General features: G+C 36.5%; 1 protein-coding gene across 11 annotated transcripts in view; it reads right to left on the minus strand.

Moving 5' to 3' along the window:
• The window catches only part of FER (FER tyrosine kinase), a 530,899-nt gene that overhangs the window by 170,865 nt on the left and 337,094 nt on the right, over positions 1-22,940 (minus strand). For 2 of the 11 annotated variants that reach the window (XM_078365067.1, XM_035291122.3), the window contains exon 17: positions 15,825-15,942. The exons of the other annotated variants lie outside the window; for them this stretch is intronic. In XM_078365067.1, coding sequence (XP_078221193.1) covers positions 15,920-15,942 — 23 coding nt within the window. In that variant the 3' untranslated portion in view covers positions 15,825-15,919. Of the gene's footprint in view, positions 1-15,824; positions 15,943-22,940 lie in introns of those variants that run through there. 11 annotated transcript variants of the gene reach the window in all.

Below are 22,940 nucleotides of genomic sequence, written 5' to 3' on the forward strand. Positions count from 1 at the left end.
ACTTCATATGGAACCAAAAGAGAGCCCGCATAGCCAAGTCAATTCTAAGCAAATAGAACACAGCGGGGGGCATCACACTACCGGATTTCAAACTATACTACAAGGCTACAGTAATCAAAACAGCATGGTACTGGTACCAAAACAGAGATCTAGACCAATGGAACAGAACAGAGGCATCGGAGGCAACACAACATATCTACAACCATACAATCTTTGATAAACCTGACAAAAATAAGCAATGGGGAAAGGATTCCCTGTTTAACAAATGGTATTGGGAAAACTGGCTAGCCATGTGCAGAAAGCAGAAACTGGACCCCTTCCTGACACCTTACACCTAAATTAACACCAGATGGATTAAAGACTTAAACATAAGACCTGACACCATAAAAACCTTAGAGGAAAATCTAGGCAAAACCGTCCAAGACATAGGAGTAGGCAAGGACTTCATGAACAAAACACCAAAAGCATTGGCAACAAAGGCCAAAATAGACAAATGGGACCTAATCAAACTCCACATCTTCTGCACGGCAAAAGAAATACTCACTAGAGTGAATCGGCAACCAACAGAATGGGAAAAAATTTTTGTAGTTTACCCATCTGACAAAGGGCTGATATCCAGAATTTACAAAGAACTCAAACAGATTTACAGGAAAAAAAACAAACAAGCCCATTCAAAAGTGGGCAAAGGATATGAACAGACACTTTACGAAAGAAGACATATATGAGGCCAACAATCATATGAAAAAACGCTCATCATCACTGGTCATCAGAGAGATGCAAATCAAAACCACATTGAGATACCATCTCACGCCAGTTAGAATGGCGATCATTAAAAAATCTGGAGACAACAGATGCTGGAGAGGATGTGGAGAAAAAGGAACACTTTTACACTGTTGGTGGGAGTGTAAATTAGTCCAACCATTGTGGAAGATGGTGTGGCGATTCCTCAAGGCCTTAGAAATAGAAATTCCATTTGACCCAGCAATCCCATTACTGGGTATATATCCAAAGGACTATAAATCGTTCTACTGTAAGGACACATGCACATGAATGGTCGTTGCAGCACTGTTTACAATAGCAAAGACCTGGAATCAACCAAAATGCCCATCGATGATAGACTGGATTGGGAAAATGTGGCATATATACACTATGGAATATTATGCAGCAATCAGAAATGATGAGTTCGTGTTGTTTGTAGGGACATGGATGAATCTGGAGAACATCATTCTCAGCAAACTGACACAAGAACAGAAAATGAAACACCACATATTCTCACTCATAGGCGGGTGATGGGAAATGAGAACACATGGACACAAGGAGGGGAGTACTAAACACTGGGGTCTATTGGGCGGAAAGGGGGAGGGCCAGCGGGAGGGGGAGGTGGGGAGGAATAGCCTGGGGAGAAATGCCAAATGTTGGTGAAGGGGAGAAAGGAAGCAAAACACACTGCCATGTGTGTACCTATGCAATTGTCTTGCATGTTCTGCACATGTACCCCAAAACCTAAAACGCAATAAAAAATTAAAAAAAAAAAACAAAAAAAACCAGATTCTAATCTGAAAATATTTAATATATGTAATCTCATAATAAAAAGTTAAAGACACTATAGCAAGTCACTTCTTTAATCACTTTCAGTTTGTTATATAAAGTCTTTAAATTTGAATGTGGATGTGATCAAATGTGATAATGTTTTCTCAAATTTGACCCCTCAAAATTTAGGCAAATTTACTCCTTCAAGCAAAGATTACATTTTCTGGGTACATTTATTAGACTCTCAATCTCAGGCACAGGTTTGTCAGGTATTGAATCATATTCCTTCTGGAAATGAAATGCACACCTACAAATAGGTACCAATGACGATCTATCTAGTTTTACAGAAAATGACAAACGAAAGCAAATAAAGAATTAAAAACTTCCACATTTACTAAACCTTGTTATGACAGTTTCCAATATTATTTTCACATTTCACTGACAAAATGCTATACAATGCTTACTATAATGTGAAATCCTTCAAAATGAATTTGTGAATCCCTGGGCTCAAGCACTCCACCCTTCTTGGTCTCCCAAAGTGGTAAGATTACAGGATGAGCCACTAAGCCCAGCTGATTTACCTTCTTTAATATTAATGCATAAGGTTAATTGCTTCCACAAACTTGAGAAGAGTTCCAAAATTTTGCATCCTCATCATTTGTGAATACAAAGGCCAGTAGTAAAAGTAGCATTACCATATCTTTGGCTAATGCTGACAAGATCGTGGCTTATTTGGTTTCTACATAATAGAATCTGAATATATATGCTATATCAGTGCAAGTAGGAAAAAAATCAACAGAATATTAACTTTCAACTTTCAGCATGAATTCAACAAATTTTTTTAAAAACTTTGATTCGAATGATTTTTCAGCTGTCTTTTAATCTTGGAAAAACAGTATGGGCTCTGAACTGTTTTAATGAAATTATGGTTTTCCTTACAATTCTGATAAAATGAAAACTTCATACTGATAAGCCCTGTTAGATTCATACATATTGGATAGATTATTGGTAAAAAACCTATTTGTAAAAACAAGCCATTTTATGTAAAATTTGTTTATTTCAGTTGAATTCACCACAGTTATTCTAACATTTGCACCAAATATAAGTAGACTGCCAATAATAAAGTAAATTTTCTTATTAAATACATTAAACGAGGACTCAAGATGGCGCTGTGAGAACAACCCAGGATTGGAGCTCTTGTTGTGTCCGCGGAGAGCCAGCCGTTGCCGAGGCAACCCGTCCCTACTGAGATACAGGCCCACTGCTGACACAGCCAGCCGTTGCTGGGGCAACCCGTCCCTACTGAGATACACGCCCACTGCTGACGCAGCCAGCCGTTGCTGGGGCAACCCGTCCCTTCTGAGATACACGCCCACTGCTGACACAGCCAGCCGTTGCTGGGGCAACCCGTCCCTACTGAGATACACGCCCACTGCTGGCGCAGCCTGCCGTGGTCCAGGCAACCCGCTACAACAGAGAGACTCCGCCGCAGGGCATGGCGGGGAACACAGCAGAGCCGGCAGGAACAGGGCGAATCACACAACAGCAGGGCGGAGCCTCGGCAGGCAAACAGTGGCTAGTCTGCGTCCTAGCTGGGCAGGACCTCAATGGACATCCAAAAATAAAGCCCAAACCCCTCAACACAGAGCATTTGAGAAAAAAAAAGGGTTTTTTAATGAGCTCTGTTGCAGCAGAATCAAACATAGCAGCCTAACAGCCCTGAATGAACAACAGAGCTCACAGCTCAGCAATTAATCCCCTATAAAGTACAAACTGTCTCCTCAAGCAGCTCCCTGACCCCTCTAATTCCAAAAGACTGACATTAGGCAGGCATCATCCTGGGACAAAGATAGCAGAAAAAGAAACTGGTAGCATCCCTCGCTGTGCCACAGCTGCTAGAGGTGCACCCCAGACAAGCAGGGTCTGGAGCGGACCTCAGCAGTCGTACAGCAAAGGGGCTAGACTGGTAGAAGGAAAACCAAGCAACAGAAATACTTCATCATCAACATTCTGGGTGTCCACCCAGAGACCCAATCGAAAAGTCAGCAACTACGCAGACGACCAGCGGACAAATCCACAAAGATGAAAAGAAACCAGCGCAAAAAGGAGGAAAACACCCGAAACCAGAACACCTCGCCTTCTAAAAAGGACCAAAACTCCTCACCAGCAAGGGAACAAAGCAGGACGGAGAATGACTGTGACGAAATGACGGAATTAGACTTCAGAAGATGGATAATGAGAAACTTTTGTGAGCTAAAAGATCATGTATTAAATCAATGCAAAGAAACTAAGAACCTTGAAAAAAGATTTGAAAAAAGATTCGAGGAAATGATAACAAGAATGGATAACTTAGAGAGGAATATGAATGAATTAAAGGAGCTGAAAAACACAATACGAGAACTTCACGAAGTAAACACAAGTTTCAATAGCCGAATTGACAAAGCAGAAGAAAGAATATCTGAAGTCGAAGACCAACTCAATGAAATAAAACGAGAAACCAAGAATAGAGAAAAAAGCGCAAAAAGGAATGAACAAAGTCTCCAAGAAATGTGGGACTATGTGAGAAGACCTAACCAACGTTTGATAGGTGTACCAGAAGGGGACGAAGAGAATGAATCCAAGCTGGAAAATACTCTTCAGGACATCATCCAGGAAAATTTCCCCAACCTAGCAAGACAGGCCAACACTCAAATGCAGGAAATACAGAGAACACCACAAAGATATTCCACAAGAAGAGCAACCCCAAGGCACATAATCGTCAGATTCAACAGGGTTGAAATAAAGGAGAGAATACTAAGGGCAGCCAGAGAGAAAGGTCGGGTCACCCACAAAGGGAAGCCCATCAGGCTCACAGCAGATCTCTCGGCAGAAACTCTACAAGCCAGAAGAGAGTGGGGGCCAATATTCAACATTCTTAAAGAAAAGAACTTTCAACCCAGAATTTCATATCCAGCCAAACTGAGCTTCAGAAGTGAAGGAAAAATAAGATCCTTTGCGAACAAGCAAGTAATCAGAGATTTTGTCACCACCAGACCTGCTTTACAAGAGCTCCTAAAAGAGGCACTACACATAGAAAGGAACAAGAAGTACCAGCCATTCCAAAATCACACTGAATGCTAAAGAGCATCAACATAATGAAGAATCTACAACAACTAACAGGCAATACAGCCACTTAGCATCAAAATGGCAGTATCAAATTCACACATAACAATATTAACCCTAAATGTAAATGGACTAAATGCACCAATCAAAAGACACAGACTGGCAAATTGGATAAAAAGCCAAAACCCATCAGTGTGCTGTATCCAGGAAACGCATCTCACATGCAAGGATACACAAAGGCTCAAAATAAAGGGATGGAGGAAGATTTACCAAGCTAATGGAAAGCAAAAAAAAGCAGGAGTTGCAATTCTCATCTCTGATAAAATAGACTTGAAAGCAACAAAGATCAAAAGAGACAAAGAAGGCCATTACGTAATGGTAAAAGGATCGATACAACAAGAAGAGCTAACGATCCTAAACATATATGGACCCAATGCAGGAGCACCCAGATACATAAGGCAAGTTCTTAATGACTTACAAAAGGACTTAGACTCCCACACAATAATAGTGGGAGACTTTAACACTCCACTGTCAATACTAGACAGATCAACCAGACAGAAAATCAACAAGGATATCCAGGGCTTGAACTCAGACCTGGAGCAAGCAAACCTGATAGACATTTACAGAACTCTCCACCCCAAATCCACAGAATACACATTCTTCTCAGTACCACATCACACCTACTCTAAAATTGACCACATAATTGGAAGGAAAGCACTGCTCAACAAATGCAAAACAACTGAAATCATAACAAACAGCCTCTCAGACCATAGTGCAATCAAGTTAGAACTCAGAATTCAGAAACCGACCCAGAACCGCACAGCTTCATGGAAACTGAACAACTGGCTCCTGAATGTTGACTGGGTAAACAATGAAATGAAGGCAGAAATAAAGAAGTTCTTCGAAACCAATGAGAACGAAGACACAATGTGCCAGAACCTCTGGGACACATTTAAAGCGGTCTCTAGAGGAATGTATATAGCAATAAGTGCCCATATGAGGAGAATGGAGAGATCCAAAATTGACACCCTATCTTCAAAATTGAAAGAGCTAGAGGAGCAAAATCAAAAAAACTCAAAACTCAGCAGAAGACAAGAAATAACTAAGATCAGAGCTGAGCTGAAGGAGATTGAGACACGAAAAACCCTCCAAAAAATCAATAAATCCAAGAGCTGGTTTTTTGAAAAGATCAACAAAATAGACAGACCACTAGCCAGATTGATTAAAAAGAAAAGAGAGAACAACCAAATAGATGCAATAAAAAATGATAAAAGGGAAATCACCACAGATTCCACAGAAATTCAAACCATCATCAGAGAATATTACAAACAACTCTATGCGCATAAACTAGTAAACCTGGAAGAAATGGATAAATTCCTGGACTCCTGTGTCCTCCCAAGCCTAAACCAGGAGGAAGCTGAAACTATGAATAGACCAATAACAAGGTCTGAAGTTGAGGCAGCAATTAAGAGCCTACCACACAAAAAAAGCCCAGGTCCAGACGGGTTCACAGCCGAATTCTACCAGACACACAAGGAGGAGCTGGTACCATTCCTTCTAAAACTATTTCAAACAATCCAAAAAGAGGGAATCCTTCCCAAATCATTTTATGAGACCAACATCATCCTGATACCAAAACCCGGCAGAGACCCAACGAGAAAAGAAAACTTCAGGCCAATATCCATGATGAACATAGATGCAAAAATCTTCAGTAAAATATTGGCAAGCCGATTGCAACAGCAAATCAAAAAACTTATTCATCATGATCAAGTAGGATTCATCCCGGGGATGCAAGGCTGGTTCAACATACGCAAGTCTATAAACGTAATTCACCACATAAACAGAACCAAAAACAAAAACCACATTATTATCTCAATTGACGCAGAGAAGGCATTTGACAAAATTCAACAGCCCTTTATGCTAAAAACCCTCAATAAACTCGGTATCGATGGAACGTATCTCAAAGTAATAAAAGCTATTTATGACAAACCAACAGCCAATATCATACTGAATGGGCAAAAACTGGAAGCATTCCCTTTGAAATCCGGCACTAGACAAGGATGCCCTCTTTCACCACTCCTATTCAATATAGTACTGGAAGTTCTAGCCAGAGCAATCAGGCAAGAAAAAGATATAAACGGTATTCAAATAGGAAAGGTGGAAGCCAAATTGTCTCTATTTGCAGACGACATGATAGTATACCTAGAAGACCCCATCGCCTCAGCCCAAAAACTCCTGAAACTGATAAGCAACTTCAGCAAAGTCTCAGGATATAAAATCAATGTGCAAAAATCACAAGCATTCGTCTACACCAATAACAGACTTAAAGAAAGCCAAATCAAGAGCGAACTGCCATTCGCAACTGCTACAAAAAGAATAAAATACCTTGGAATACAACTCACAAGGAACGTAAGAGACCTCTTCAAGGAGAACTACAAACCACTGCTCAACGAAATCAGAGAGGACACAAACAGATGGAGAAACATTCCATGTTCATGGTTAGGAAGAATTACTATCGTGAAAATGGCTATACTGCCCAAAGTAATTTACAGAATCAACGCTATCCCCATCAAGCTACCATTGACTTTCTTCACAGAACTGGAAAAAACCACCATGAACTTCATATGGAACCAAAAGAGAGCCCGCATAGCCAAGTCAATTCTAAGCAAAAAGAACACAGCGGGGGGCATCACACTACCAGATTACAAACTATACTACAAGGCTACAGTAATCAAAACAGCATGGTACTGGTACCAAAACAGAGATCTAGACCAATGGAACAGAACAGAGGCACTGGAGGCAACACAACATATCTACAACTATACAATCTTTGATAAACCTGACAAAAACAAGCAATGGGGAAAGGATTCCATGTTTAACAAATGGTGTTGGGAAAACTGGCTAGCCTTGTGCAGGAAGCAGAAACTGGACCCCTTCCTGACACCTTACACTAAAATTAACTCCAGATGGATTAAAGACTTAAACATAAAACCTGGCACCATAAAAACCCTAGAAGGAAATCTAGGCAAAACTATCCAGGACATAGGAGTAGGCAAGGACTTCATGAACAAAACACCAAAAGCATTGGCAACAAAAGCCAAAATAGACAAATGGGACCTAATCAAACTCCACAGCTTCTGCACGGCAAAAGAAACAGTCACTAGAGTGGATCGGCAACCAACAGAATGGGAAAAAATTTTCGCAGTCTACCCATCTGACAAAGGGCTGATATCCAGAACTTACAAAGAACTCAAACAGATTTACAGGAAAAAAACAAACAAGCCCATTCAATAGTTGGCAAAGGATATGAACAGATACTTTATGAAAGAAGACATATATGAGGCCAACAATCATATGAAAAAATGCTCATCATCCAGAGAGATGCAAATCAAAACCACATTGAGATACCATCTCACGCCAGTTAGAATGGCGATCATTAAAAAATCTGGAGACAACAGATGCTGGAGAGGATGTGGAGAAAAAGGAACACTTTTACACTGTTGGTGGGAGTGTAAATTAGTTCAACCATTGTGGAAGACAGTGTGGTGATTCCTCAAGGACTTAGAAATAGAAATTCCATTTGACCCAGCAATCCCATTACTGGGTATATATCCAAAAGACTATAAATCGTTCTACTATAAGGACACATGTACACGAATGTTCATTGCAGCACTGTTTACAATAGCAAAGACCTGGAATCAACCAAAATGCCCATTGATAATAGACTGGATTGGAAAAATGTGGCACATAAACACCATGGAATATTATGCAGCAATCAGAAATGATGAGTTTGTGTCGTTTGTAGGGACATGGATGAATCTGGAGAACGTCATCCTCAGCAAACTGACACAAGAACAGAAAATGAAACACCGCATATTCTCACTCATAGGTGGGTGATGAAAAATGAGAACACATGGACACAGAAAGGGGAGTACTAAACACTGGGGTCTATTGGGGGGAAAAGGGGAGGGCCAGTGGGAGGGGGAGGTGGGGAGGGATAGCCTGGGGAGAAATGCCAAATGTGGGTGAAGGGGAGAAGAAAAGCAAAGCACACTGCCATGTGTGTACCTACGCAACTGTCTTGCATGCTCTGCTCATGTACCCCAAAACCTAAAATCCAATAAAAAATTAAAAAAAAAAAATACATTAAACTTTGTTCATGTTTTGGAATTTTAAGACTTTTCCATGTATAGTGACAAAAACGTAAAAATGATCACCTATGAAGCCAACAGCGAAACTCACAGTACCTTTAAAGAAATGTTCATTCATTTGGAAGGATACATATATATTCATAACTCCTATACTCTTTTCAATTGTTAAGGAACTTCAAATACCATAAAGTCATTTAAAAAACAGAATCTAACAACAAGAGTGGTTCAGAACATGCTTTGTCCTGCTCACCATGCCAGCTGTCTCTTTGCTGGAGGTACTTACTCATAGATATAAATGCCATCAGAAGCTCAGAACATTAAAAAGCATATGAGTAATACTAATTGGGCATACATAATGCATCTGTGGCTCAAATGTACCATGAAAACTGAATGTTTATTACAACATATCAACATTTCCTCATTGAGAGAAAAAAATACCTTAGCACCCTTAAAAACCACTGATTGAAGTGGTGACAGAGTAATAATTTATATTTTTTCTTTACAGGAGCAATCCTATTAACTGAAATAGTTATATGTTTATTTTATTCCTCACATTCTTCTTCTGGGTTAATGTCTTTATCATTTTGCTCTACCTCTGGGAAAGAATATACACTACTAGAAGAGAGGCCTACTGAAAAAAGAGTAGCCTACTTAGGTCTACCTAAAAATCAACAGGAAAAAAGGTCAATAACACATGTGTGGAATACCAATAGGTTACCAACTTATGTCACATGTAAATTAAATTAACTTCAATTTACAAGGATATTAGTGATTTTAGTATCTGGAGAAATGACTGGTTTAAACTATTCCATCTGTATCTGCTTAGAAATATCAAGTAGCAAATGAAACACTAAAGTAATTCAAGGTGTCACTGGGGTCAGAAAGAAATATCAATTTAAAGAAGCCATCTTTCTAAAGATGGCTGTTTTGAAAATACTTTACATTATATCAAACATATTATGTATGATGTAAAATGACAACCAAAAGCATAATATTTTGACTTTCAGTAATGTAATACTCTTAAATTACAAAATAAAAATGAGAATGCCTAGGTTTAGATGTTACAACATCAGTTAACATATAAAAGAAAAAATTACTCATTCTCCCAAATTGAAACATATTGTGCACTAATTTATAATCACATGCATTTAGGATCAGATCAAAGTTGTTTTAAAGGAATATTCTACCATCATCTTCAAACAACACAAAATAATCAACTCCACAGAATTAGGTTTTCCTTAATTTGTTTGCGACATTAAAAAATTCAGCCTGTGACTTGCTATATTTTAAATTTTTTAATGAAATTTTAATTTGAGAATTACTATATTGTTCTTTTGATCAACCTCAAAACTGATTACTATGAATGAATATTGTTATATAATTGGCAATGGGTTAAACTATGTTAGGAAAGGCATCAGTTCAGACTTTGAGGGCTCTCTTTCAGTGAGTATGAGGCAGGAGTCACATTCCTTAATCCTTTGTTGGCACAATTTATCCTTTCCACATTTATCAGGAGTAAAAGAAACAAATGCCAGGCAAGTATCCTGACTCTAAATGCTGGGATTTGTTACCAAAACAGCTGAAACTGTCATTGCCAGTTAACTACCATAGTAACCCTTCTATAACTATGAAGTCACGTAACTAAAATTGACTGTTAAAAGCACGTAAAAATACAAAATTTCACAATAAATGGGAAGAGTAAAATGTTTATTTTTAAACGAATTTAACTTTTTGTCAGACTAGTGAAATGTACTATAGAAATTAAAAATGGAAACGAAAAATTTAAAGAAAAGCAATTTTGACAATTGAAAGATTTATATAAAAATCCTAAAGATGTTTATAAGAATAATACAAATAACCATGTCTAGATTTCTATGCCTAAAATTTCTAAGCCTAAAATAAACTGAATGAGCTGAATTACATTTTTTTAAAACCATAAATAAAATGTCATGTTACGGAGGTGAGATATATATTGACAACATCTTAAGCCTGGTGAAAACTCTTCAAAAATTCTATAAGTTCCAAAGCCATAAGTCATTTTAAAATTAAGATGAGTTTGAGGATTGCCAAGGGCCATGCATCTGTGTGAGCTCAGCAGTGTACCAGATAATATAACATTTAATTAGTTCCAGGAAGTTCTGAACTCAAAAAGAACATTCAGGTCAAAAAGAAGGGGGCAGTTACTAATCTCTAGTGAAAGAAAAAGTTGAAACTGACTTTTTTTTAAGGCTTTCTAAAATTAATCAGCTTTACGCAGGGTCTGTACAGGTATTATTTTACCTGGGGGTTAAGGTGCTCAGTCTCCTATCCATCATGGTATCTTTTATTGCAGTCTTAATTTAACTACATATATAAAAACAAATGACAGCTGCCTAGACTATAATATTATATATATATATTTTTTTCTTTTGAGACAGAGTCTTACTCTGTCACCCAGGCTGAAGTGCTGTGGCACAATCCTGGTTCACTGTAATCTCTGCCTCCTGGATTCAAGCAATTTTCTTGACTCAGCCTCCAAGTAGCTGAGATTACAGATGTGCACCACCACGCCCAGCTAGTTTTTTGCATTTTTAGTAGAGATGCGGTTTTTGTTATGTTGAGCAGGCTGGTCTCGAAATCCTGACTTCAAGTGGTCCAACCCACCTTGGCTTCCCAAAGTGCTGAAATTACAGGCCTCTATGCCCAGCTATGACTAGAAATATTCTTTTAATTCATGGCTTGTCACTTTAGAAAGTCCTCTCCTAATTTGAATTTCTAAGTAATAAACAACTTGCCTATAAAATAAGGGGTCATCTTTGAGCATATTAGAGTTTTCTCCATTTTTCATATTACCTATTGCCATTTAGAGCTGACTTTTGTTTGATTTTACCTATCCAGCAATTCATAAGCAAGCAAAGTATTCATAATTCAAGAGATGACTCAAACAAAGACAGGATCATCTTGGACTGCTCACTGTAAACCTGAATTCTCAAATGCTTATAATCTCTTCAAACATTACTCTGGTTAAAATATATTTTGGATTTATGATTCCAAAAGGGTTCAGTTATCTGACAAGAACAGGAGCATATTAAATCTTTGCATAATACATTTTAGAAATGGTTTGTATATGAGACACTAGGCAGTTATTAAATTTTGCTTTTAACCTAACAGTTTTCTAAATCTTCCCTCCACAGCTTGATTCCCAGTAGAGAAAAAAGTAACTCAAACAGAAATTTTCCTGTTTACTGAAACAAGCTATTTACTTATCTATGCACAAGCTTGAGAAATTATGAAATACGGATTCATATTTTCATCCATAGAGTATCTTGCATAGACATTTTGCTTGTTTCATTTCATATAAGAATTATTTATTTTGACCCACATAAAAATCTAATAATAGTAGAAACAGAATACTATTAGCCTACTTTCTATTTACCTGATGTTGACAAGTCACTTCAAGCTCTCTGTACTTCACATATTTAATAATTGTTTTGTAAATGGAAATAACTTCTAGTCGAATAACTGACATAATGTTTAAGTGCTTTCACAACTGTAAAATATTATGCAAATGTAAGATATTACATATTATGGTGTTAGTTTTATAATAATAAAGACTAGCTGGTTATTTACCAATTATGTCTTTTATAAAAAGAAGACAAACAATTTTGAAGTCTTAGAGTTTATGAGAGGTTTCAAGTTTTCAAAAAAAATTAGTAACAATGAAACAATTAAAGGCTATCACTAAAATTTAGAGGTCAGGTAATTCAACCACTTCAGTTTTACATATGAAGAAAATGACATCTTATGAAGGCTAAACATGAAAACCTACAAGCACAAATGATGGTAAAAGGGAAGAACTGAAGACAAACTGTGCTTTCAAATTTGTTTTTAGGTCATTCGTGACCACCAAAGTATCGGGTTAGGATAAGAGCTACAGGCAGGGGCAGGAGCAGGTTCAGTCTGCGTTAAAGTTCTGGCTGGATTATAGCAGGCATTTTAATTAGTCACTTTTTTCCTTCTCAGTCAATTGCAAACTATTACAATAATATTGATGATTATGATGAGCATAAACACATAGTGCTTATTATGTATCAAGCACTCGAAGATATTTATGTAGATGTCTACATATGTGTGTTTTATACACACACACACACACACACACACAATCACAGTAAATAAAAACCCTATTCTTATTTTACAGATAAGGAAAATAAGGCACAGAGAGATTAACCGTAAGTTGAGTAAGGTTATACAACTTATAAGAGACTGAGCTAAGCTTTCAGTTAAGACTGCCTGGCTCTTGAGTTTTTTGTTTTGCTTTTCTTAAGAGGTATATTGAAGTTTAGTCTAAATACGTAAGTTCCACCCAGCTTAGTGTACAACTCAATTGAGTGTTGACAGATTTAAAATAAATTCATCACTCCAAAAAGAACCCTCATGCCTGTCTATTGTCAATCCCCATCTGTACCCCGGCCCCAGGAAAACATAATCTTTTTCTATAGATTTGTCTTTTCTGGATATTTCATATAAATGCAATCATACTTTGTGTAGTCTTTTGACTTCACTTGGGATAAAGTTTTTGAGGTTCATCTATGTTGTAGCATATATTAGTAGCTCATTTCTCTTCATTGCTTAATAGTTATCTACTGTATGGATATATCACATTTTGGTTATCCATCCATCAGTTGATGGACATTTGGGTTCTACTGTTGGGCAATTATAAATGATGCTTCTATGAACATTTACATGTAAGTATTTGCATGGACAGAGGTTTTTATTTCTCTTGCATAGATGCCTAGGAGTGGAATTCTTAGGTCATATGAAAAATTTTTATTTAACTTAACTTTTTGAGAAGACATGAAATTCTCTTCCAAAGTGACTGTATCATTTTACATTCTACCATTAATGTATGAGTGTTCTGATTTTCCCAGTTTTTATCAACACTTATTAGAGCTCCACTCTTCATCACTAACCTCTACTGCCTTTCAATCACCCTGTACATTTGTCACTGCATGCTGAAATTAGAGAGAGAGAAGAACTAAGTAAAGAAATAAGGGAAGGAGGCAGAGATCCCATAATTCTTAAAAGCTAACCAAGTCTATTTAGTTTCTTTCATGCTTTTCCTAACTATGTATTTATAATGTTTTGATTTTGTAGTAGAAATTTTTTCAAAGGGACTTTATGCTTTTCTACTAATTTATCTTTACAAATTCTGAGATGTACATCTGCTCTTTGATGAGAACAGAAAGTGGTATGGCAGAAGTTAAACAGCAGTATATTTATAGAAGTAGAAAGCAGGAAGAGGTTGTTACCAAGGCTTAACTTGAAAATAGCATAAAACTGGCTGGGCATGGTGGCTCATGCCTATAATCCCAGCTCTTTGGGAGGCTGAGGTCAGGATTTCCACACCAGCCTGACCAGCATAGTAAAACTGTCTTGCCTAAAAAATACAAAAATTAGCTGGGTATAGTGGTGGGACCCTGTAATCCAAGCTACTTGAAAGGCTGAGGAAGGAGAACTCTTGAACTCCCGAGACAGAGGATGCAGCAAGCCAAGATCACACCATTGCACTCCAGCCTGGGTGACAGAGCAAGACTCCGTTTCAAAAGAAACAAAGAAAGTGGCATAAAATTATATCATTTTCAAACTTGATATTTTGGACCAATTTTCCTGATAACATTAGGAAGTTAGATATAACTTAAGACTAGAGGATTCAAAGCCATGTCTAAAGAGAACATCACTGGAGACAAGGAAGCATATAATTTGTCAACTATAGATTACCAAAAAGTTTAACACAAAAACTAATTACTTTTAAGTTTTGTAGAGTTTATACCACATAATCTTATAATAATATAGTATAGTATCTTACTATTTTAATTTTAAATACTGACAAAAATATGGTAGCAAAGAAAAAATACTTCAAACAATTAAAAGACGCCTTTTACTTTTTTCCTCTTTATTACACCAGCTAGAACACACAGTACAGTAAGAGAAGTGGTGAGTGCCAGCATATCTATTTTATTTCTGATATAAAGGGGGAAAACATTTAGTCATTTGTCATTCATTAAGTATAATGTTAGCTACGAGTTTCTCTTAGAAGCCCTTTATCATAATGGTAAGTTTTCTATTCCTTGTTTACAGAGAATTTTATTAAATCAGGAATGGATGCTGGATTTTGCCAAATGTTTTTTTCTGCATTTTAAATAATCATACAATTTCTATTTTATCTACATAATTAATTATATTGATTTATTTATGAAAGTTAATCAGTTTTCAATCCTGGGATAAATCCCACTTGATCATAATTAATTTTTATATATTGCTAAATTTGCTTTGTTAAAACTGTGCTTAGAATTTTTAAATCTACGATCATGAATGATATTGGTCTGCAGTTTTCTTTTCCTGTAATCTTTCTGTCTCATTTTAAAATCAGGGTAATACTGGTTTTAAATAATGAGGTGGGAAATACTCTTCTATTTCAACTTTCTCAATAGGTTTACATAGACTTGGTAATTTTTTCTTCTTAAAAGTTTGGTATAATTCATCAGAAAAGCCATCTGGGCCTGGAGTTTTCTTTGAGGAATGGTTATTTAAATGAGAAATTCAATTCTTAAAAGAAATGGTACTATGCAGGTTCCTTATTGCTTCAGGAATGAGATTAGGTAGTTTGTATCTTCAAGAAAGCTTGTCCATTTCATCTAAGTTACCAAATTCCAGGAGGCTGTGGCAGAGGATTGCTTGTGACCAAGAGCAAGGCTACACTGAGCTATGATCACACTGCTGCATTCCAGCAGGTGACAGAGTGAGACCCTGTCTCTAAAAATAAATAATACTTGCACAAAGTTATTCAGAATATTCCTTTATTACCCTTCTAATATTGGTATGTTCTGTGGTGATATCACCTCTCTCTTCATATTGGTAATTTCTACCTTATTTTTCTGAAAAGTCTGAGGAGAAGTTCACTGATTTTACTAATCTTCTCAAAGGACTAGTTTTTAGTTTTATCACTATTCCCTATTTTTGTATTTTCCATTTCATTGATTTCTGCCAACATCTATATTCTTTCTTTTCTTCTACTTATTTTGGTTTAATTTGTTCTTACTCTTCTAATTTCTTAAGGTAGAAGCTGAAGTTGTTACCTTGAGTCCTTTCTTCTTTTAGTGGTAAATCAGTGATAAATCTGACAAAAGATAAAGAGTCCTGTAGGTTAAACTATAGAACCTTACTTAAAAAATTGAAGACAATCTATATAACTACAGAGATACACTATGTACATGGATCAGGAGACTTAATATTGTTAGAAAGTCTATTTTCCCAAAATTGATATATTGATAAAATAAAATTTCACTCTACATTCTACCAAGCCTTTCTATAGAAACTGAAAAACGAATACAAAAATTAATATGGAAATGCAAAGGACTTCTAAAAGAATTTGAAAAATAATAAACTAGACTAACATTACCTGATTTTAAGTCTTTTTAAGGAACTTTTATTGCATATATTAAAGGTATACAACATATTATAGAATAAATACTGATAGTAAAAAGAATACTATAATGAAGCAAATTATGTATCTATCAACTTAACATAGTTCCGCATTTTTTATGTGTGACAAGAACAGCTAAACTCTACTCATTTAGCATCAATCCCGTATACAGAACAATTTTATTACCTATAGTTCTCATGTTGTAAATTACATCTCTAGGCTTGATCATTCTACGTATTTCCTACTTTGCATCCTCTGACCTACAGCTTCCCATTTCCTCTGTGCCTGCCCTCTGCCCTAGTGACCCCTGTTTTGTTCTCTATCTCTGTATATTTGACTTTTTTAAGACTTCATATATAAGTAAAATCACGTAACATTTTTCTTTCTGTGTCTGGCTTATTTCACTTAGCATAATGTCCCCCAGGCTCATCTGTGTTTTGGCAAATGTTAAGATATTGCTCCTTTTTATGGCTGAAGAATATGTCTCTGTACACATGTAACATATTTTCTTTATCCATTTCTCTGCTGACAGGCATTTAGTTTCCATATCTAAGCTATTCTGAATAACACAATTAACACTGCAAGATACATAGGAGTACACATTTCTTTTTCTTTTAGATGGAGTTTCCTGTTGTTACCCAGGCTGGAGGGCAATGGTGCGATCTCAGCTCACCGCACCCTCTGCCTCCTAGATTCAGGCAATTCTCCTGCCTCAGCCTCCCGAGTAGCTGGGATTACAGGCATGCGCCACCATGCCCAGCTAATTTTTTGTATTTTTAGTAGAGATGGGGTTTCACCATGTTGACCAGGATGGTCTCGATTTCTCAACCTCGTGATCCACTTGCCTTGGCCTCCCAAAGTGCTGGGATTATAGGCTTGAGCCACCGTGCCCGGCCGAGTACACATTTCTTTACAAGGTGGTGATTAAATTTGCTTTGGGTATATACCCAGAAGAGGGATTACTGAGATACACAGTAGCATCATTTTTAATTCTTTTAGAAACCTTCATACTGTTTTTCATAATGGCTGTACCAATCTTCATTCCTTCCAACAGTATATAAGGGTTTCTCCATACCCCTGCCAATATTTGTTATCTTTTCACTTTTTAAAAACAGCCATCCTAATGGGAATAAGGTTCTATCTCACAGTGGTTTTGATTTGCATTTCCCTGATGATTAACAATGTTGAGCACCTTTCATATACCTGTTGGCCATTTTTATGTCTTGTTTGGAAAACTGTCTATTCACGCCTATTAACCATTTTTTTAAAACTATTTTTTATTGTTGTTTTGTTTTTGGGGGTTTGAGACAATGCTCTGTTATGGCACATCTGTTGTATGTGATTTTTTTTTTTTTGAGGCAAGATATCACTCTGTTGTGGCACATCTATTGTGATCAGTGGCACAATTACAGCTCACTGAAGACTAAACCTCCCTGGCTCAAATGATCCTTCCATCTTGGCCTCCTGAATAGCTGGGACTACAGGCATATGTCAACATGTCTGGTTAATTTTATTTTAATTCACAGAGACAGTATCTTATTATGTTGCCCATGCTGGTCTGATCTCCTAGATCCAGTGATCCTTCTGCCTCAGTCTCCCAAAGTGCTGGGATTATAGGTGTGAGCCACTGCATCCAGCCTCTTCTGCCCATCTTTACATTGAGTTATTTGCTTTTCTACTACTGAGTTGTAGGAGTTCATTATAAATGTTGGCTATTAACGCCTTATCAGATATACGATTTTCAAGTAGTTTTTGCAGTCTGTAGGCTGCTGTTTCATTTTGCTGATTGTTTCCTTTGCTGTGCAGAAGATTTTCAGTTTAATATAGTCTTACTTATTTTTGCTTTTGTGGCCTGAGCTTTTGCTGTAATATCCAAAAAATCATCACCAAGGCCAATGTCGCAGAGTTTTCCCCATGTTCTCTTCGGGAAGTTTTATCGTTTCTGGTTTTTTCTTGCATCCAATTTGAAATTATTTTTGTGTATGGTATAAAGTAAGGGTCCCATTTCATTCTTTGCATGTGGAAATGCAGTTTCCCCAGAACCATTTATCGGACAGACAATCCTTTCCCCTTTGTGTCTTCTTGTCAAAAATCAGTTGACTGTGTATGTTTGGATTTATTTCTCAGTCAAGGCTTATGATAAAGCTACTGTCATCAAGACATTGTGGTATTGGCATGGAGACAAAAACGACTGACAGAAAATAACGCAGTTCAAAAATAGAGTCACAGGTTAAGTATGAAAAAATGAATTTTATAGGAAGGGAAAAAGATAAGTCAAGAGAAAAAGAACAGTCATTTAAAACAAGTGGTGCTGGAAAAACTGGATATCTACATGCCAAAAATATAAACTTCTAACCATTTCTCACACCAAATACAATAATTAACTCGAAATGTGTCCTAGACTCAAACATAAATTTTAAAACTACAAAAATTCTAAAAGTAAACTTAAGAAAAAGCTTTTATGACCTTGGGTTCAACAAAGTTTTCTTAGATACACTATCAAAAGTATGATCCATAAAAGAAATGATAAATTAAACTTCATCAAAATAAAAATATGTTTTTCAAAAGACACTGCTAAGAGAATGAAAAGGCAAGACGCAGATTGAGAGAAAAAGGATTTGTAACCAGAATATGTAAAGAACCAAGACTCAATTATAAGAAAACAAACAACTCAATTTTTAAAATGAGCAAATTATTTGGACACTTGACCAATGAAGATATACAAACATCAAATAAGCACATGAAAAGATGCTCAACATTAGTATTCAGTGGGAAAGGGCAAATTAAAATCACAAGAAGGTACAGAAGTATTAGAAAGGCTAACAACTAACCAGACCCAGTTTTGGCAAGGATGTGGAGGAACTGAAACTATCATAGACTACTGTTGGGAATGTAAACTAGTACAAACACTTTAGAAAGTAATTTGGTCATTTCTTAAAAAACTTAACATGCAAATGCCATATGGTCCATTCATTCCATTACTAGGCAGTTTCCCAGAAGAATGAATGCATTTGTCCAGATGAGGCTTGTACAGGAATGTTTACAGCAACTTCATTTAGAATAGCCCCAAACTGGAAAGAATCCAGAATTCTATCAACAGCTGAATGGATAAACTGTAGTATAGCCATTAAATAAAACTCCACAAAAGAATGACCTATTGACACACATTATAATATGAATTAATCTTAAAATAATTATGCTGAGTGAATCTTTGTTCTCATTGGTTTCAAAGAACATCTTTATTTCTGCCTTAATTTGATTATTTATCCAGTAGTCATTCAAGAGCAGGTTGTTCAGTTTCCATGTAGTTGTACAGTTTTGAGTGAGTTTCTTAATCCTGAATTCTAATTTGATTGCACTGTGGTCTGAGAGACTGTTTGTTATGATATCCGTTCTTTTGCATTTGCATCATCACTGGTCATTAGAGAAATGCAAATCAAAACCACATTGTGATACCAGTTAGAATGGCAATCATTAAAAAATCAGGAGACAACAGACAGATGCTAGAGGATGTGGAGAAATAGGAACGCTTTTAAACTGTTGGTGAGAGTATAAATTAGTTCAACCATTGTGGAAGACAGTGTGCCAATTTCTCAAGGATCTAGAACTAGAAATACCATTTGACCGAGCAATTCCATTACTGGGTATATACCCAAAGGATTATAAATCATTCCATTATAAAGACACACACACATATGTTTATTGCGGCACTGTTCACAATAGCAAAGAGTTGGAACCAACCAAAATGTCCACCAATGATAGCCTCGATAAAGAAAATGTGGCACATATATATATCGTGGAATACTATGCAGCCATAAAAAAGGATGAGTTCATGTGCTTTGCAGGAACATGAATGAAACTGGAAACCATCATTCTCGGCAAACTGACACAAGAACAGAAAACCAAACATTGCATGTTCTCACTCATAAGTGGGTGTTGAACAATGAGAACACATGGACACAGCAGGGGGAGGGGTATATTACATACCGGGGCTTGTTGGAGGATGGGGGGGTAGGGGTGCGATAGCAGGGGGTTGGGTGGATAGGGGAGGGATAACATTAGGAAAAATACCTAAGGCAGATGATGGGGTGATGGATGCCAAGGTATACCATGGCACGTGTATACCTATGTAACAAACCTGCACATTCTGTTCATGCGCGCCAGAACTTAAAGTATAATAATAAAAAAGAAAGAAAAACAAATATTATGCTGAGTGAAAAAAGTGCTTACTGTATGATTCCATTTTTGAAGAGTTCTAAGAAATGCTAACTAATATACAGTGACAGAAAGCAGATCAGTAGTTGGCTGTGACAGAGTAGTAAAGGGTAGAAGAAAGGAATTACAAAGAGGCATGAGAAAATTTGGATGCTATAGATTTGTTCTTAACATGTATTTGCCACCATGAGTTTGACAGCCTCCATTACTTTTCTTTTCGTTTTTGAAAAGGAGTCTCACTCTTTCGCTGAGGCTGGAGTCCAGTGGCACGATCTTGGCTGATTGCAACCTCTGCCTTCTGGGTTCAAGCGATTCTCCTGCCTCAGCCTCTCTGGTAGCTGGGATTGCCATGCCACCATGCCCAGCTAATTTTTGTATTTTTAGTAGAGATGGGTTTTACCATGTTGGCCAGGCTGGTCTTGAAGTCCTGACCTCATGATCCACCCACCTTGGCCTCCCAAAGTGCTGGGATTATAGGCGTGAGTCACCGTGCCCAGCCACCTCCATTACTTTTCTGATGAGATTTGTGACATTAATGATTATGTGATATTACATAATGAATTATATCAATATTTGAAATATCTACATAATCTCGTGATCTGATATTTTCCAAATGACTGAAGCATGATGCTACAAAATCATGCATGGGTAAAAGATGCATTCAAATTGCAAGATTAGCCAATGAACTTAAATGTAACTGAGTATGAAAAGTTCATTAATAAGGTCTGAGATTCCACACTGCAAATAGCCGTTAGGAAAATAGAGCCAAATCTACTGTGGTAGATAGAATTTTAATATGGCCTCTCAAATATGTCCTAGTCTAATACCTGGATCCTATGAGTGTAAGCACTACCCTCATATATACAGTTGACCTTAAAATAAGACTATTTAGGTGTACCTGATCTAATCATACAAACCCTTTTAAAGTAGAGAGTTTTTACCTAGTAACATAAAAGAAAACTAGAAAAATTCAAAACACTTGAAGGATTTAGCAGGCCAGTGCTGGCTTTGAAGATAGAAAGACCATGTCAAAAGGAAGGTCAAAAGGAAGCTTTAGGAGCTAAGAGATGCCCCTGGCAGATAGCAGGTAAAGAAATGGGAACTTCAGACATATACCTTCAAGGGACACAATTCTGCCAGCAACTGAATGAGTTTGGTAGCAGATTCTTCCCCAGTCTCAAGATAACAGCTCAGCCTGACATCTTGATTTTGGCTTTGTGAAACCCTAAGCAGAAAACACAGTCAAGGCTGCCAGGACATCTAGCCTACAGAACTGTCATGTAAAAAATGGGTGTCACTTTAAGCACTCAGTTTAAGCACACATAAGTCAAAACACACAGAAACTCAGATCCAACAATCTCTACTGAATGTTTACCTACAGATACACTTCCAAATGATTCTTACAGTAAGTCCAAGGATATTCAGTTAACACTGTTTGTAAAAACAAATAATAAAAATAAAAATGACCAAAGTATTCACTTATAAAGTTGTGGTTGAATAAAATAAGTAAATCCACAAAATGAAATATTCTGTAACTATTACCAAAAAAAGGCAGAACTGTATAGAAAACTGCAAAAGAGTAAAACCATCATACATTATATTAATAAAAAACAAAAGCAAGATCTGAAACAGTGTTGGAATATAATTTGTTTCATAATTAAATTTATAGCATCTGCATGGAGTCAAGGTAACTGCATTTAACATTTTCCTGAAAAAAAATTAAAAAACTGTAAGTAGCAATTAGCTTTGGGATATAATTGGATTGTTTAGTGGAGGGTTTCATTTTCAATTTTCTATCTTTCATTATATTTTTAATTTTCTACCTTTCATTATATTTTTAATTTTCTAATGAAGTTTATTATTCTTATTCATTTAAAAACTACTAACAGAGGTTACCAGTCAGAGTCTAGATAAATAAACACTTGCTTGGCTCCTGTACAAAGCTATCCTGTTTCGTTTTATTCAACTTAAACTTGCCATCTGGAAATTGCATCTATGATCCTTTAACAATTAAAGTAAGACACAAATCACCTTTCCTCAAGTCTGTCCCACCTCCCAAATCTAAGTTTTTCAGTGGTATTCCTTATTATTCAGGGGCTTCCTTTGCACCCATGTAAATGTTAATATGTATTTATAATATTTACACATTTAAACCATTAAAACATACAATGTACCTAACACAGACAATGTCATCTTGATGAGGATAAAGATGATAATGATCTAAGTATTCTGGATGGTAATATTGAGAAATATTTCAACAGCAAGCAAAGTAGTAGAATAAAACAGGACCAATAATTATAAATAGTAAAAAAGAATTCTGTAAACAGATATTAACAAGCAATCTACAATAGTAGGGTTACTTAATATATTTTAATTAAAATTAGAAGCTTTTTTCCTATTTCTTTAAATTTATCTTAAAATGAGTAAATAATTGTTAAAGGTAAAGCAAATCCCTTTCAGTTATTAAATATTCTATT

Source organism: Callithrix jacchus, chromosome 2 (assembly GCF_049354715.1).
Source record: "Callithrix jacchus isolate 240 chromosome 2, calJac240_pri, whole genome shotgun sequence".
Lineage (NCBI taxonomy): Eukaryota > Metazoa > Chordata > Mammalia > Primates > Cebidae > Callithrix > Callithrix jacchus.